Here is a 17,574-nt window from a genome sequence, read left to right on the forward strand (position 1 = left end):
TATTGCCAACATTTGGTAAATCCCAATGTAACCATATCACAAGAACCCTCTTATGCTTTCCTACACTTGTCACGCCAACCATAACTACCCAAATCCTCCAAATCAATATCATAAGCCTTAAATCTTTCATTTTTTTGTGGTGCCAGAACCTACAACTGCTCTCTCTCGTCCTCCACTAGGTTTTCGACCCAAATTCTAAAACCATATGCTTGATATCTTCTTCCCATGAATATAGGAGGATGAAAAATAACCCTGATGTAGTAATCGACAACTCCAATAATCGACTGAAATCATATTCTCCTTCACTTGAATCAGACTTCATCCTCGAAATTCGCCATGGCTAGGTTGCAGAAGACAAACCTAAAAATAATACTCAAAGACTAATAATCGCCTATCTGATATACATATTTCCAAGTCATTTCGACTAGGAACAATGTCATCCACAGAGAAAAGAGTACCCAAAACAAATTGACCATAATCACTTAACTAATCCCTTATATGGAAAACCATGCCCAAAAAAGAAAAAGAAAAAGGGCTTCCGCTGCTCACTTGACTTCCTGACGAGTCACCACTATCCTACTGCTCCAACTCGTAACCATCAGTGTACAACATATTTGTCATATTTCCCATAGCTTAATTGTAAAATTTATAACTAATTTGAAGCTTCCTCTTTCCATTGTAATGCCAATTCTTATATGCATGGTTACAAAAAAAAAGGGGGGGGGGGGGTACATGATGATGATGATAATAATACTAACAACAACAACAACAACAACAACAACAACAACAACAACAATAATAATAATAATAATAATAATAATAACAACAACAATTAAATGGTTTGATTTAAGGCGTGTTAGGCACATAGCGTTTAAGTGCTTCCAACTTCTAACGTTTGATAAAACGCTCCGTTTTTAACAAAAAGGCTCGTTTAGTACTACATGCATTTATCGTTTAGTTTAAACAAAATACTCTAAATTTAAAAGCTATCTCATGTAGCGTTTAACAAAACGGTTCCCGTTACCTGCTACTCGCTACCAGCTAGTTTTGCCGAACACGGTCCATATGTTTTGAAGTTTATAGTCTAATTTTAACATGTTTCAAATTATACACATCCATGATACCTGCGAAGGGGTTACAATTCTAAAACCAAGTCGTAACACGATATGAAATTAAACGGGTTTGGATTGAGATTTTTGACCCGCCAACCCGCTTATTTAATGGCCAGGTTGGGTTATGTGTTTCGGTCCGTGGGTCAACCTTCTAATATTAATTATATTAAAAAAAAATTATATTCATTTATGTATTATGACTTATGAGTGTTGGGTGCCCTACTCAATAAAAAAAAATCCAATCTTTGATTCATTCTTATTCAAAAAGACCAGATAATATTCTTATTCTTTACCTTACTAACTTACTACTTCACTGCCGTTCACCCATCAGTACCACCTCCCGTCGGCATCACACACCAACAACCCACCGGTGGAAAGTCGCAAACTACCGATACACTTGCGCTCCGCCTGCCCACCACCTTCGATGAAACCTACCTGTAAACCCGCAAACTTGTATAATTAAACATGTTATGTAGGTTGTGCTGAGTTGATGTTTCTGACCTACCAACCTGGATACATATATGGGTTGGGTTGGATTGATGTATTTTGACCCGCCGACTCACCAACCAGTGACCCGTGAACTTGACCCAACCCAATTGTCACCTGAGATTGATGTCCTAGTGATAAAATTGATACACTTGCAAATGCTAGGGTTTAATTTTACGTGATTTAAACTTAAAGGACAAAATGATGACAAAACCAAAATGCCAAATTTTATCAATAACCCTTTCACAAATTCGAAAATAAAAAGATCAATTTTTAAACGACCTTAACAATTGTGGTTGTATATCACTTTGTTAAAATCCAAGGTCTAATGTGAAAAATATATATTTCTTTTTCTTTTCGTTTTCTATTTTTTAATTTTCCCCAAGAAAACCTCTGTTCCAGTCTCAGCTGCATCTGCTATCCGCTCACCTCTCGCCGCCTCCACCATACGCCGTTGAAGCTCTCCGACAAACGACTTTGTCTATTCCACCTGAAGGTTCAGGTTTCTTTATATTCTTCTACTTCTTCATACATAGCTCATCTCCCTTTATTTATAAGTATCTTTTTTTTTTTCCAATTTGATTTTGTTGATTCAAGTTAGTTCAGTCGTAATTATATGATGTTAATGTTTCGAGATGTCGTTCCGGTTTGTTTGTATTACATTTATGTGTAATGCACTGCTTTTCATTGGGGATTCAATTGTATTCTGGGAATTAGGGCTTTGAGGAATTCAAATTGACAGAATTTCTTCTGGAATTAGATAAGTTTGGACGATGATGTGGATTGGTTAAAGCAATTAGATAAGTTTATACTGTCTTTCATTTCATCCTTCTGCAATCGTTATTGAGGATTATACATGCAATTTGAATATCTCAAACTAATAATTGATTTAGCTCGAAATTATGTACAGCTGAATATATGAGAGTGCATTTAAGATGCCTAAGCTTTTCAAGAATTGAAGATTTTATTGGTTGATGTTGTATGATCATATGTATGTAGATCATTATTATCATCAGAGTGTAAAGATGGGGAGAAAAGCTGGTGAGCTGCATATAAACGCAAAGAAGTTTGGTGGACTTTCAAAACCATGTATGAAGGATATGATTACATTTCTTGGGTGTTTGTCACTTAATCATAACTCTGATGAAAAATGCACTCGTCAACGACAACTACTAGACACCTGTTTGGAATCACAGGTCTCCTCATAAAAATAAATTTTCAATAATTTTCATTTCGTATTTCATTAATATATCTTATTATTTTGCATTGCAGAGTGGCAAAAAAAGAAAACCTTGGGGAACCCTCAATTATCACTTGCAGAGGCTCAACAGAGGGAGGAAGTAGTAGTAACTTAAAGCATTGCATTGCAGAGATTAGATTATTCGCATGTTTGATAGATAACTTACCTTTATTTTTGCTTTAATTACCGATTTTGATTGATTATTATAAATGGGTAACTAACTAATAGGTAAGGTACCTACTCCAAATCATACAATGTGGTATAATATCTCTATAAAATAAGTTTTTAAGAATTATCGTACACTTTGCTGGATGGATATTCGGTTCTATAATTTCATAAAATGCAAGTATCGTATTTACTTCTTTACTTTAATCAATATAACGTGTATGGTATGATGTATTGTTTGCATATGTATCAATATATGATGTGTGTGTAATGATGGACAGGTAGTGAAAACCTATAAACTGTTGATCGTAACATTTGTTTTTTTCGTGAGTTTATTGGTCAAATTTGAAAAAACGAATGTGACTAAATGTAATTTGGAAAATGTGTGATGATCTTTTTGAACATTTTATGTATGTACATTGATTAATAACGTCTATTAAATTTCAAATATGTATCATATAGAAGTAGTCGTTAGAATGGGTAATAATTGTCCTGGTCTCAAATATGTATTAGGAATTAGGTATTCCTTTGTATTTTCTTTGTGCATAAATACCTGTATCTGAAGTTGTATCAATACAGAGAAAATTCACTTCAATTATCAATAACTTATATTGATCAAGTTTATAAAAAAGAAAAACAAATAAATGTGACAATTACAAAATTTGGTTGCCATGACATGTAATTATCTCTTTTGTAATATTAAAAACAATTTGAATAATTGGTTTTTTCAAAAAAGAAAAAGAAAAGAAGTGATTTTGGCTTTTCATTCATGGACCGCTGGATGATCCAAGAATAGATTATAATGCCATCCTTAGCTCCGACAAACATAAACAAAAAATAAAATAATTGATTTATTGGTTGAGTTGATTATAGCATCCGGGTGGTAAATGGTAATTTCTTTTTGTTTTTATTGTTCCCAAAAGTATAATAATAATGAAGAATAAAATGATGAATGCACGTTTATAGTTATACAAGCCAATTACAAAATGACAATTGTGGACCCGAAAAGTACAATTTTATTAGAATTTGAAATATTGTAAATCATCAAAACTATCATTTAAATTAAAAAATTTCAATGATCTTAGATTTCTAAGGGTGAGCAAAATACCCATGGAACCGAACCGGAACGTTAACTTACCGAAATCTAGTAACTAGTTCGGTTTTATTATCAGTTCCTTCATATCCATAAATTCACTTCTTATTTTTTCAAAACCAGTCTGGTTCCGGACCCTAACAACTAGGAGTGAGCAAAATACTCGTTGGAACCTAACAGAACTTGAACCGAAACCGATCGGGAACCAGATATGTAATTCGGTTCGGTTATCAATTCCTCCATATCCATAAATTCGGTTCTCAGCTTTTGACTCCGTTTGGTTTGGTTCTGGAACCGAGCTCACCCCTAGATCTTTCTAAATAATGATGTTATATATATATATATATATATATATATATATATATATATATATATATATATATATATATAGGAAAAGTGAATATACCCTTAAGGGTATATAAGCTTAGGTACCCGAACACACCATAATACGTCGTTTTGTTTTATATATTCATTATAATGTTCATAAACTTCAATCTTAAGTTGATTTACTTTCAAGATATTCGAAATTTCCGTATAATCTTTCTCTTACATCACATCTTTTTGCCGAACACTTATTAGGTTATATACAAAACAACGTATTATGATGAGTTTGGGTACCTAAGTTTATATACCCTTAAGAGTATATTCACTTTTCCATATATATATATATATATATATATATATATATATATATATATATATATATATATATATATATATATATATATATATATATATATTCTTTAAATGGTTGAATTAATGTTATATATCGTGCTTCGGCATTGTGTGTTATCTGTGCGGAATCGTTGAGTGTACGCACATATTGTTTGCAGAAACCATTTATCAAGAAGAAAGGGATAATCTAAAGTAACACTATATTGATGATGTTAGCAAAATATTTGGGTCTATAATCCAACTTCATGGGTATCCTCTTTCATTCGACTCTACAACTTTATTTTGGAAAGATACATGGTTAGGTGATCTTTCCCTTATTTTCCGATTCCACTGTTTATTTCTTTTGGAGATCAATAGTACGTTTATAGTTATATAAGCCAATTGTGGACCTTCCACTTCTAGCACCTTGTCAAAAACATCCCTCAGACTATTTTCTACTTCAAGATCGGTCTAAGTGCTCCATTCATTAATACCATCGACTAAACAATGACAATAATCAACACAATACCAACATATACAATAATAAGTAACAACATTTATTTTCACAATATTAAGATTGTAAAATGTTAATATTATTTCAACATCCTCCATCACCTCAATCTTAACATTGAAAGAAGCCAATATTTTCTTTTACTGAAATTGATCCACAATGTAAGTTTTTCAAGTAGAAAAATATGTTGAATAAAACTTAATGACTTCGTGAAAATATTTGCATTCTGTTTATGAGAATCAACATTTAAAACTTCAATTAAACCATTCGAACCCTTACAAAATGCATATTCATTTCTAAATTTCTAAACGACAGTTTAACAGTTTCATGAAAATTAGGTTAAAAGCTAACTTGATATATAGTTGGTCCATTGTCACAAAAACGTCAACATAAGTCAACTCTTTTATTCCCAAATCAAATAACAACTTTACAATATCCATAACTTCAACGCCAAAGAAAAAAAAAAGTTTGCCTAAATCTTTTATTCTTTTATAGGAAAATTCCTTTTTTTTGAAAATTTAGGTTTAAACCAGAAAAATGTAAAAACACGGATCTTTTATGTAATCAACCATTTAAGTTCTAGTGTAATTTGATATGATCACCAAAAGTTATTGCAAGAACATACACCATCATGAAAATGATGAAATCTCATGTTATCCCTAACAACAATCTCCCTACCACTAACTTTGGAAGCCCCACACATTACCACATGACAATCTTCACATATTCTTATATTCTTCACAATCCTAATGATTCTAGAATCACCAAGCAATCCATACGCCAATGCCAACTTTTCACTGTGTCCCCACAATATCTTCATCTTCTCATCATCACTCACATCATAAGGCACACAACTCAAAACCGGCTTATACCCATCTAACCTTAATTTACACAAAAGATCCTCCAACTCTCTCTTAATCTCCAAACTCCTAGGATGACCCATGTCACCCGCAAGAAACTCGTGAATTACCCCTTTTGCCCCTTCTACCCAACTATACGCAGGATTCTTCTTCAAACCCTTGGATCTAAACAACCCTCGAATTCTTGAAACATCATTCCATTTTTTAGCAGAAGCATAAGTGTTTGAGAGTAGTATATAGTTTCCTATAGCATTTGGTTCGAGTTCAAATAAATGATTTGCAGCAATTTCAGCAATTTTAGGGTTCTTATGGATACGACAAGCACCAAGCAAGGCTCCCCAGACACCCGCGTGGGGCAAAATGGGCATTTTGTTTATAAGATCATATGCATCATCAATGCATCCAGCTCTTCCAAGAAGATCCACCATGCATGTATAGTGGTCAGCATTTGGGGTTACATTATAGTCTTTTTCCATCACTTCAAAAAGATCTTGACCTTGTTTTACTAAACCTCCATGGCTACAAGCTGTGAGGACTCCTAAAAATGTTACTACATTTGGTTTCACATCCGTTTTCACCATTTTTTCAAACAAGTTGATTGCTTTTTGTGCATATCCATGCATTGCAAATCCAAGAATTAACGAGCTATAAGAGTAAACGTTTTTCTCAGGCATTTTATCAAACACGTTACATGCATCATCAATACATCCACATTTTGAATACATGTCAACTAAAGCAGACCCTATAATGATATTATTTTCAGGTCCAAATCCAGCTTTTTCAGCAACTTCACGAACCCATTTAGCATACTTGGGTGCACCTAATTGGGCACAAGCTGAAATGACACTAGCTAATGTGACCTCATCTGTTTTAACCTGAGCCTCTTGCATTTTCTCAAAATAGTCCAAAGCCTTTCTTGGATTGGCATTCTGTGAAAATCCCATCACCATTGATGTCCATGCTACCATGTCCTTTGTAGGTAGTCCTTGAAACAACTCACTTGCTTCATCCATGTTCCCATGTCTTGCATAAGCCACAATTAATGTAGTCCACGAGATTTCATTTCTTTCAGACATTTCATCGAACACTTTACGAGCACTATCTAACAATTCGCCTCTAACATACATGTCAATCAAAGTATTACCCACAAACAAATCATAAGTTAACATACCAAGACTTATAACCTGCCCATGAATTTGCATACCCAGACTAACCCCACCACCACTACAAGCTTTCAACAAAGCTGTGAATGTAAAAGACACAGGACCAATCCCTTGTCGTCTCATTAGATTATACAAATTTACAGACTCCATAAAAGGTCCTTGTACAGAGTAACCACGTATCAAAGCTGTAAACAAAAACGGGTTTGGGTGCTTAACTTGGTGAAAGACGCGAAGGGGGTATGGGTCCATAGGGACGTTGAATTTTGCAGTTAAAACACGAATGAGCTTTGTAATTACATAGGAGCATTGATCAAGACACTTACGAATGATGTGGGCATGAATTTGCTTGGCTTGATTGAGATTGTTGGAGGAGTCGAGTAGTGAGACTATTTGTGATTCCAATATTTTTCTTTGATGAACATATTGAGGAGGTTGTTGTTTGTTGATGATGCTAAGATTTGGGAGGATTTTGGAGGTTGTTGGTGTACGAGAGATTGAAACCATCATACATGAAAATGATACTTACATCTACTTTGAAAAAAATTGGTATTTTTAGCGCCGATATTTGATATCCCTGTAATTCTTGGAATTGAGGTAAAAAAAAAAAAAAAAGCAAGCTGTTAGATTCGATCAATTTAATTATGAGTTTGCACGGAGTTGATCAATTTGTCAAAAGATGAGTCTCAACCTGTCAACCATGTATAAAGGCAATTACGTTATGGACCAGAGTAACAATGCATGCATGTGTGTGGGTTTTAGGTCTGACTTAAAGAAAATTTCATTTATGCATTTTATCAAACACCTAATGTGCATTAAACTACCAAATAGAGACAATTCCAGTCAATCAATTAGATGAAAATAAACTGAAACTGACTGTTGAGGCATGATATACAGAACAAACGAAGGAAAGCTTCAATCGTGAGACCAATGAAACGAAGAACATTTTAAGAAGAGAAGAAAAACATTTACAGGGGATAAACATAAACAGAAACAAAAGGCGGACGTTCGTACGTTGCTAACCTGAAACGTGATGCTCGTTTTCTCTATCGATTGGCTACTGGCGTGGCATCCAAAAGAACAGAACCGGTGCAACGTATTGCAGCTATCTGATCTGCGCGATCGCTTACGGCTGTGGCATAGAAAGGAATAGAAGTGGAGGACTGATACGTATAGAAAGAAGAGGAAATGGAAAGAATAGTCAAAATTTTAAACTTTTGTGGTTTCCTACTTGTACTTTTATTATATCACACTTGGTGCTTAACAAAAAAAAATCCTTTTACAATAAAGCATTGTTTTTACAAAACAAGTTAGTTGTCCGTAAAACAAAATATGCACATAATCTTGACCCGTTTATCATATAATTAATTTTCAAAATAAATTTTTACATGTAAAATACAACTTTCATTTTTTTTGAATGAAGGTTTGATAAAGTAGGTAGTGACATTTGATACGACAGTAAACCATAACACCCAACGAATCCAGGTTCAATCCCTCCTTGAAGAGATAACATCTTTAACAATTTGTTTCACATAAGGGTTTCACTACTTAAGACACGAATCGAACTCAACATCATTCCCATAGAAACCTCTGGGAGGAAAAACTGGAATGTGCCACTGCCAAATTGTGAATTGAACAAAAAGAAAAAAAATCAATGCTAAAAGCCTAAAAGGGGAAAGAAAAAAATCAAATATCCATGTATTATGTTTTTTTTAACCGACAAATAAGAGGCATATATATTAAAGAAAAACATGGTAAACAACCCACCAAGGGGCTAGGAGATACAACAAGTAAAAGAAACAAACAGAAAAAACAGAGAGCTACAGCCCTATAAAAGGGTTAGTACACCAGTCCGCCCAACTAATCGTCTTCGTTTTCCCCCTGTATTTGACCCATGTATACATGGTAGATATGATGATATCCACCACTTTTGTTGGTTGCAACCTCTTGTTGAATAATCTGTCATTTCTTGCCTTTCAAATACTCCATAAGTATCCTTAGCAAATCCCCAATAATCTTCGCTTTTTTTTGGGCAATTGTCCCAGTTTGAAGCATAATCTATAACATCATGTACTGTCGTAAGGTCTGCAAAGGGTACTGACACCACTTTAAGATCCATTTCATGACAGATTTAGCAAATGTGCATTCAACCAATACATGATCCGTCGTCTCCTCCTTTTCGCCGCATTGAGAACAAATTGTTGAGTTTACTGTTATGCCCCTATTGGAGATGGCCACCGATGTTGGTATACGTCACTGTTTAGCTCTCCATACGAATGTTGTGACTTTGATGGGTACTTCTTTTGGCCATTCAAACCTTCTAATGTCCACCAGGCTAGATTTGTCCAATCTATTCCTCATAGTATTTACCTTGTAGTCACCATCTTGAGTTAATGGGCATGTCCATGTGTGACCATCCGAAGTGGATTTTTTTTCAACACTATATCAACCGATATCCCCAATTTATTCAGTTCTTTTTTGCGAGCGAGCTATGTTGTTCCAAACTCTCGCTAGAGTTGTTAGAGAAAAAATGTGATCCGGTTTACCATGTAGTTTGTGCATACTTGTAATTGCTTTGGCCGAAATAGATCCTGGATCCTTTCTGAACCTCCACCACCATTTGACTATCAAGGCTGCATTGAACGCATTTAATGATCCTACGCCAAGCCCACCTGATTCTTTACTTGCAATTATCTTATCCCATGATACCCAATGTATCTTCGCGTGATCCACTGAGCCTCCTCATAAAAATCTACGTCTGATTCTTTCTAGCTTTTCGATAACTCCCGTAGGTGCCACAAACAGAGACATGAAATAGGTTGGCAAATTACTTAGAACCGACATGATTAAAGTAAGTCTGCCACCAAATGAAAGAGATTTTGATTTCCATTGTGAGAGTTTATCTTGAAACCTATCGATCACTGGTTGCCAATGTTTTTTAAGATGTATATCCGCTCCGACAGGTACTCCCAAGTAATTGAAGGGGAGTGTAGAAGGTTCGCAACCAAGCGGACTGGCCAATCGAGCCACCTCTTCCTTTGCGACCCTGACACCAAAAACCCGAGATTTGTTGAAGTTTACTTTGAGCCCTGAGGACGCATGAAAACACCTTATTATCCTAGCAAGGTTCTTTACATTGTGCTCCGACCATTCCCCAATGAATAATGTGTCATTAGCATAGAGGAGATGCGAAATAACAGGACCCTCATTCGGTAGTTGTAGACCCTGAAAAACACCCTTTTGCACATGCTTCTTTCATTGCCACACTTAAGCCTTCCATCGCCGTTATGAATAGGAACGGGGATAAGGGATCTCCCTATCAAACACCCTTTGAAGTGGTAAACTCGTTAGTTGGAGTTCCGTTGATCAAGACCGACGCTTTCGAGGAGGTTAGGCATCCGTTAATCCATATCCGCTATTTTTCACCAAATCCCATATGTGATAGATTGTTGTCTAAAAATCCCCAGTTAACGCAGTCAAAGGCTTTATTGAAATCTACTTTAAACAGCAGGACTTTCCTTTTAGTTCTTTTGGACCAAGAACAAATTTCGTTACAAGAAGCAGACCATCCAAGATGTTTCTTTTTGTCACGTAAGCTGTTTGAACCTCGTCTATACAGCACCCCATGACCTGTTTCAATCTCACTGCAAGAATTTTTGCAATTATCTTGTAAATGCAGCTAATCAAGCTTATTGGTCGATAGTCGTTTAATTGTTGTGGATCTTTAATGTTGGGTATAAAAGAAATGAAAGATGAATTGCAAGATGGGTCAATTTTTCCATGCCTTTCAAAGTATTTCGCCACTGATGCAATATCTCCCAGCAGAATGTCCCAATATTTTTTTTATGAATTTAAAAGTAAATCCATCAGGACCGGGGGATTTTTCGTTCCCGCAAGCCCACACAATGTCTTTTATTTCCTGAAGAGTTATAGGCATTTCAAGATTCGACTTGTCAATCTGTGAGATCTTGTTGAAGAGGTTACTTCGAAATTTCGGTCTGCTCGGCCATGCTTCCTAGAGTTTTGATTGAAGGAACCTGAAAGCCTCCGCCTTAATCTTGATGGGATCTATGCACCATTCTTCGTTGATAATCAGTTCATTGATATGATTATTTCTATTGTTGTTATTGATGAAACCATGAAATAGCCTTGAATTTTCATTGCCATCAACCGCCCATCTTATTTTTGATTTTTGTTTAGCGTCCATGACTAGTCTTTTTTCTTTTTCAATTATATTTGTAACATACACATTCAGTTATCGTGTTTTGTTAGTTTAAAATTGAATATTATTAAATATTATATGGTTTTGAGCGTTGAGTTCTAATAAAATAGTTTTATGAGATTTAAAGTAAAACTATTTTTAGAATCATTCGGGAAGTATTGGAAGTCTTATGAGATTCCGATCAAAAGTCAATTATCAAAATTAACGAAAATATAACATTTAAATTGGAAATAAGTAAAACTATTGTTATTGATAGTTGTAAATTATCTCGTTAGAAACGTTTAGGCGATAACCTCATTGAAATCCTAGTTATAACGAAGAAGTTATGACTTATCAAAAATTCGTGACAGAATCGGCATGACGTCGTATGACGTAAAAAGTAAGTTTTCGATAAAATACTTTTTAGCTTTAGTGATCTAAATGAAAGTTGTAGTATTCGTTAAACCGAGAACTTTCATAAAAAGAACGTCCAAATTTGACTTTGTATGAGGAAGTTATGATTTTTCTAAGTTTCGGCATATCAGTAAATACCCCGAAACTCGAAATAAAGATCGAGTGATTTTTAGCCGACACAACTTAAACGAGAATCGAAGATCTTGTTAATAGTGTCAAAGGTAAAAAGATAGACGAAAACGGACGTCAGATGAAGAAGTTATGAATTTTTAACGGACTTTTTCTGTCCCGTTCTGTTAAAAATATAATATTAAAAATGAAGTCAAAATAAGCCGATAGAGTCTAAAAGAAAGTTGTAGAGTATAATCTTACCTACACGTGGATATAAAGAACGTAAAAAACGGAGCCCGTATGCGAAAGATATGAATTTTTGAAGTTTTAGACACAAACTTCGAGGCTGGTCCGAAGGAGTAAGCCCAGCGTACTCGTGTTCACGGTCCGAGATTGGCCACGTCGCCTGCTCCCTCGCATTTTGCACGCGTGTTCGTAGCCTTGACACGTCCGAAGTAATCCACTCCTACGCTCAGCTTACGCCCAGCGAAGAGCCTTGCGCGACAGTACGCCCCACATACGAGGAATTACGCCCTGCGTAATGTGAGGCTTCGGCCACTATAAAAGGGGTGCGAGACCTTCCGGATTTGTTTAGAAAATTTTACATTTTTATACCCTCTCATTTCTTCTAATCTATCCTAACACCCCCCCGAAGCCTAGGGAACTACCCCAACACCCGATGCAAGCCCCAGAGCACCGAAGACACCGACAAAATAATATTTTCAGTTGAAACTCTGCCCGCACAAAGCCCGATTTTCTACAAAAACTATCGGTTTCGTCAAAGAAAGTCATTTTTAGACACGAAGTGCTGCCCAAATTACCATTTTATCATTCGGTTATTTCACGGTGAGTTCAATATAAGGACAATTGTATGTTATGTGGTATATGTGCAATGTGCTTTCCTGTGTTATTCAAGTAATAGTTTTAATACCTTTGGCCATGTAGAGAATGACTTGTATCACTTTGTTATTGGTTTTGTGCCTTTGGCCATGTAGAGAATGACTCGTATCACTTTGGTATTGATATTATGCCTTTGGCCATGTAGAGCATGTCTCGTATCACTTTGGTTTTGGCTTTGTGCCTTTTGGCCACGTAGAGAATGACTTGTATCACTTTGGTATTGGTAGTGGGCTAGGTAGGGCTAAAAGCTTGTATATACTAGCAAAATAATAATCAGAAATCGTTTATTTTCTGTGTCTCTTGGGTTGGAGTTTTTATGATGTATATCATGTTGAAATCATTGTGTCTCATTGATCGTAAATCTTTGAATCAAATCATTGGTTGATATGGAGAGCTTGTCATAAGATACACTTATGCCTTTGTTGTTCTTTGTTCCTCTTTGCTTCTGTCATATTGTTATATATAAGGCATAATGTATATTGTAACTATTGTTGAACTCACTAAGCGTCACCGCTTATCCCTCTTAGTGTTTAACTATTTCAGGTAATAAGCATCCAGAGTAAGCATGTTTTATGCGAAGACTTAGAATAATTAACACTACTATGTTTGTACTTATCATACATATATGTATATGTACATGTGTTATAAGTTCTTGGGTAGTTATGTATTTTATGAAATCTTGTAAAAGGCTTAATAGTCGGTTTGTATCCAATCTTTTGTAATAAGATATAAATATGCAGGTAGCATGTTTTTGACTTTATGAAAATGTTAACTATGAAAGGGGTATTTCAATATCTTTGTATCCCGTCCTTCTAATCTCGATTTCTTCGTTGGTAAGTGCCAGCGATTTCACCTCTATATCTAGTTTATCAACTAGATCTTTAATTTTCTTGATCTCCATTTCTTCCTTCAAATAATGAGTTCTTCTCCATTCTTTTAATGCCTCCTTGACACATTTCAATTTGTCATTTAGGTATATGTTAGTTTATTAAGAATCAATTATTGACTTAAGAAAGACCATATTCATTTCAAATTTTAAATAAACATAAATAATACAAATTTACATTTTTAACCCACCAACAAGAATTACCAACGAAAATTCCAAACGTTGTCTAAAAAAAATCCTCACAATAACCAACAATTATTTCGATGCCTTTTGTATCTCAACCAATGATTAATGTATTCCTTCAAGATTTCAAGGTGTTTTTGCATACCTCTTTATATATATATATATATATATATATATGTGTGTGTGTGTGTGTGTGTGTGTATATATATATATATATATATATATATATATATATATATATATATAGGGCTAAGTTATAATGTGGATGGACAACTATTGTGCGAACGTGTAGACAGTGCAACTCTATCAGAATTACTAATAGAATAGGTTGTTTAGTAATGTGAATACGTTCAACCTCAAACAACTATCGTCATTTTCATGCATTCTCACTAATTCTTATTCATTTTTGTTCTCATGCATCTTTTTTTTTACTCATTTTCATTCTTATAGAATACGACTCAATAAACTCTGATAAAATGAGAATAATAATAATAAGTCTATAATAACCTTATAGACGATTTAATTACTGAGAATGTGTGATAATGACAATAGTTATGTAAGATTGAACGTATTCATATTATCAAACAACATATTTTCTTTGTCATTCTCACAAAATAACACTGTCCACACGTCCGAACAATAGATGTCAATCCACATTTGAACCTAGCTATATATGTATATATATATAGGCACACACACACACACGAGATGTGTAAAGGTCTGTACTAAGCACGGTCTATGGATGTTTCATTTGGAAAGTGCTTTAAAATGAAAGTAGAATGTTGTAATTTATGAATTTCCAATGTACAATCCTTTAAAATGAACTAAAATGAAAGTAGGATGCTATAATTGATAGATTTTAAATGTAAAGTGATTTAAGATTACATAAACTTAGAGTATGATGTTGTAGTTAGTAGATTTTCAAAATAAAATGCTTCAGATCCAACAACAAGAAATAAGTGTGGATCAAACCCATAAAATGATATCATGTCATAGTCATTTTCTAGCCCGCCATGAATAGAAAAGGCTAAGTAGTAAACACCGAAATAAGAAAAAAAATATATTACATATCAAATACATTGTATAACTTTGTTTAAACTAATCAAACACAAAAAGGTTGTTTCATAAGTTGAAGGTGAATGCATGTCTTTTTTCAGAAAATGGGAAGATTGTTAACTATGACGTTGAAAGTAATGAATATATAATATCTAGTAATCTCATTTGAATTATGCATCGACCACATATTCTTCTCAAATACTGAAGTCCTGCCATCCATTATGAGATCAAAAAACCATAAAAAAAATCAAACAAACAAATGATGAATATCGCTGATCAATTAATGAAACAACCATGATCATTAGTCATGAATCACATACAAGAACAATAAGAAAATACCTTCAATTTTAGCTAATACCTTGCTATGCAACTTCATTTATATAAATTTTTAGCCATGTAACTGACAAAAGTTTATCAGGACACATATGTCAAATTATTCAAATTGAAAGCAAGAAAATGAAAATAAACAAAAAGATTTGCAAAAACACAATAGCTTATCATATGGTGCATGAGTCAAGAGTAATAAAGAGGACTAAAAACCTAAGAACATGATTTTTTTCTATACAATATTTTTCTAAAACAATATACCTAAATTTTTATTTTCAAGTAATTAATACACATATGATTTTGTTTTTCAAAAAAAAAACAATTTTTTTTCATATTTACATATACATATGCACGTATGTTGATCATAAACATATATACATAAAAAATAACATTAAACATATAGGTGTGTCTAAAACATTCATTCAAGGGTTTTAGATTGGTTTAATGAGCAAATTATATTTGGTCTTGTTTCCATGTTCATTCCGGATACAATTTCATATATTGGATTTTCCGTTTGCATCATATCTCTATCGCTTATAGTGATTTATTTTATATATATATATATATATATATATATATATATATATATATATATATATATATATATATATATATATATATATATATATATAAGGAAATGATCAAATGAGAACACCTAAAAGGTTGAGAACGTGAGAACAGTTCTGAACCAATCAATAGATAAGGGCATATAAGTAAACTTGTCTTTTAATTAAATGATATTTTCCTAAACTTTTGGGATTCTAATTGACTGTTACTAAAAAAATAATTTTTTTTTCATTTTCTTTATATCATTAATGAAAGAGAAAAAAATTATCAATTTAAAATGATTTTATCTTGCTTTACGTGATTATTGTCCATAAATGAATAAATATCAAACTAATTTATTGAGTATACAATCGATTAAAAATATATAACAGTTAACTAATTTTGTAATTTAATTTTGTCAAATAGTGTCATATTCATAACTGAAAATGTCATGACTGGATTTGTCTTTTTTTTTTTGTTCATGAATTGATATCAAAAAATGTTTAAGAATTCATCATTTCGTTGCAAATGAATACGCCTTTTATTACAATCATAAATGAATACAACTCTAATCATACATGAATAAATATACAAGAATACAAAAAACATCTAAATTCCTATATTTTCAGTAGTTATATTCATATAAGATTATAATGTGAGTCATAGATGAATTACTACAACATTGTTTTTTTTTTCTTCATATTTTCTTGCTGCTATCATAAATATATAAACGAAGAGGGACGCCCTTGATCCTGCTATCAATTTCCATGCTTTAAGGTTATCCTTATTAGAAACATCAAGCTCTAAATTACACCTGTTCAAAACCTAAACCATTAAGATATGAAATCATGTAATTATAATATACTTCTATTCATTGATGTTTAACTACAAATGAGACATTTGACATTGTATTCATATAAGATTAGAACTGGAACTTTATCTAAAAAACATAGTTCTAATCATTAACAATTAATCAATCCGTAATACTGATTCACATCTATTACCCTCGTTTTCTTTTTCCTTGTTCTTTTCAAATGAATCAACCAAACTCGTTTTTACCCTTCTTCTTCCTTCCTATCAAGTTAGAGTCAAGAACAAATTTTGTTTTGTTCTCGTGATTTCCTGCAAACAAGAAATACAACCATTGGGATTATTGCTTCATCTTCTTCATATCAACTTCCAGTAAACAAAACACCAATCTAAATATAGTAATATAAACCCATCGGTTTCTGTTGGAAAATCAAAGCCAAACACCCATCATTAAGCCCCATTGATTTACAGTCAAATTAAAAGTAAAAGAAAAAGAAGCGTTAACCGATGAACTGCCCCTATCGTGACCCATCGATTTCTGTTGATAGATCGTTGTTACTCCCTGTTTCTTTGTCCCCTCGCATCTTCCTCTTCTTCTATCGAGCACCACGGTGAAAACCCTCACCGGAGCTGTTGTTTCCGCTTGCCTTGCTCCATCGTGCCAAATGTTCTCCTCCCCTTCGCATATGCTACCGGAATCGAAGGAGAAGCAGCCAAAAACTGCTTGAGCAACCCTTGCTGCACCTACTGAGACCAATGATGATGGGAACAGATCTTCGTGGTGGGTTGTAGGTGATGCCCAGATCGATGATGGCGTGAGTTTTATGAAACCCTAAAAAGAAGAGGTGGAAATATATAC

At 33.8% G+C, this 17,574-nt stretch overlaps 2 protein-coding genes across 7 annotated transcripts; one reads left to right on the plus strand and one right to left on the minus strand.

The window, feature by feature from the left end:
* The first annotated feature begins 1,948 nt into the window (after positions 1–1,948).
* On the plus strand, positions 1,949–3,133 carry LOC145087487 (uncharacterized). Of its 3 annotated transcripts, none has more exons than XM_079025443.1 (3): positions 1,949–2,100; positions 2,598–2,794; positions 2,871–3,133. In XM_079025443.1, exons 2-3 carry the CDS (start codon positions 2,624–2,626, stop codon positions 2,940–2,942), a joined length of 243 nt encoding a protein of 80 aa, XP_078881569.1. In that variant the 5' UTR covers positions 1,949–2,100; positions 2,598–2,623; the 3' UTR covers positions 2,943–3,133. The 3 variants fall into 3 exon arrangements, with proteins under 3 accessions (XP_078881569.1, XP_078881570.1, XP_078881568.1); XM_079025444.1 differs by having other exon boundaries at positions 1,951–2,094; XM_079025442.1 differs by lacking the exon at positions 1,949–2,100 and having other exon boundaries at positions 2,578–2,794.
* A 2,682-nt stretch (positions 3,134–5,815) lies between these two features.
* Positions 5,816–8,483, minus strand: LOC145087489 (Pentatricopeptide repeat (PPR) superfamily protein). 4 transcript variants are annotated; one of them, XM_079025449.1, is made up of 3 exons: positions 8,305–8,483; positions 7,608–7,866; positions 5,816–7,469 (listed from the first exon to the last, which is right to left on the minus strand). In XM_079025449.1, exons 2-3 carry the CDS (start codon positions 7,789–7,791, stop codon positions 5,860–5,862), a joined length of 1,794 nt encoding a protein of 597 aa, XP_078881575.1. In that variant the 5' UTR covers positions 7,792–7,866; positions 8,305–8,483; the 3' UTR covers positions 5,816–5,859. The 4 variants fall into 4 exon arrangements, with proteins under 4 accessions (XP_078881575.1, XP_078881572.1, XP_078881571.1 ...); XM_079025446.1 differs by having other exon boundaries at positions 5,816–7,858; XM_079025445.1 differs by having other exon boundaries at positions 5,816–7,866.
* Between the last annotated feature and the right edge of the window lie 9,091 nt (positions 8,484–17,574).

This window comes from Lactuca serriola, chromosome 2, assembly GCF_051521515.1.
Source record: "Lactuca serriola cultivar US96UC23 chromosome 2, Lser_US96UC23_V15, whole genome shotgun sequence".
In the NCBI taxonomy this organism is placed as follows: domain Eukaryota; kingdom Viridiplantae; phylum Streptophyta; class Magnoliopsida; order Asterales; family Asteraceae; genus Lactuca; species Lactuca serriola.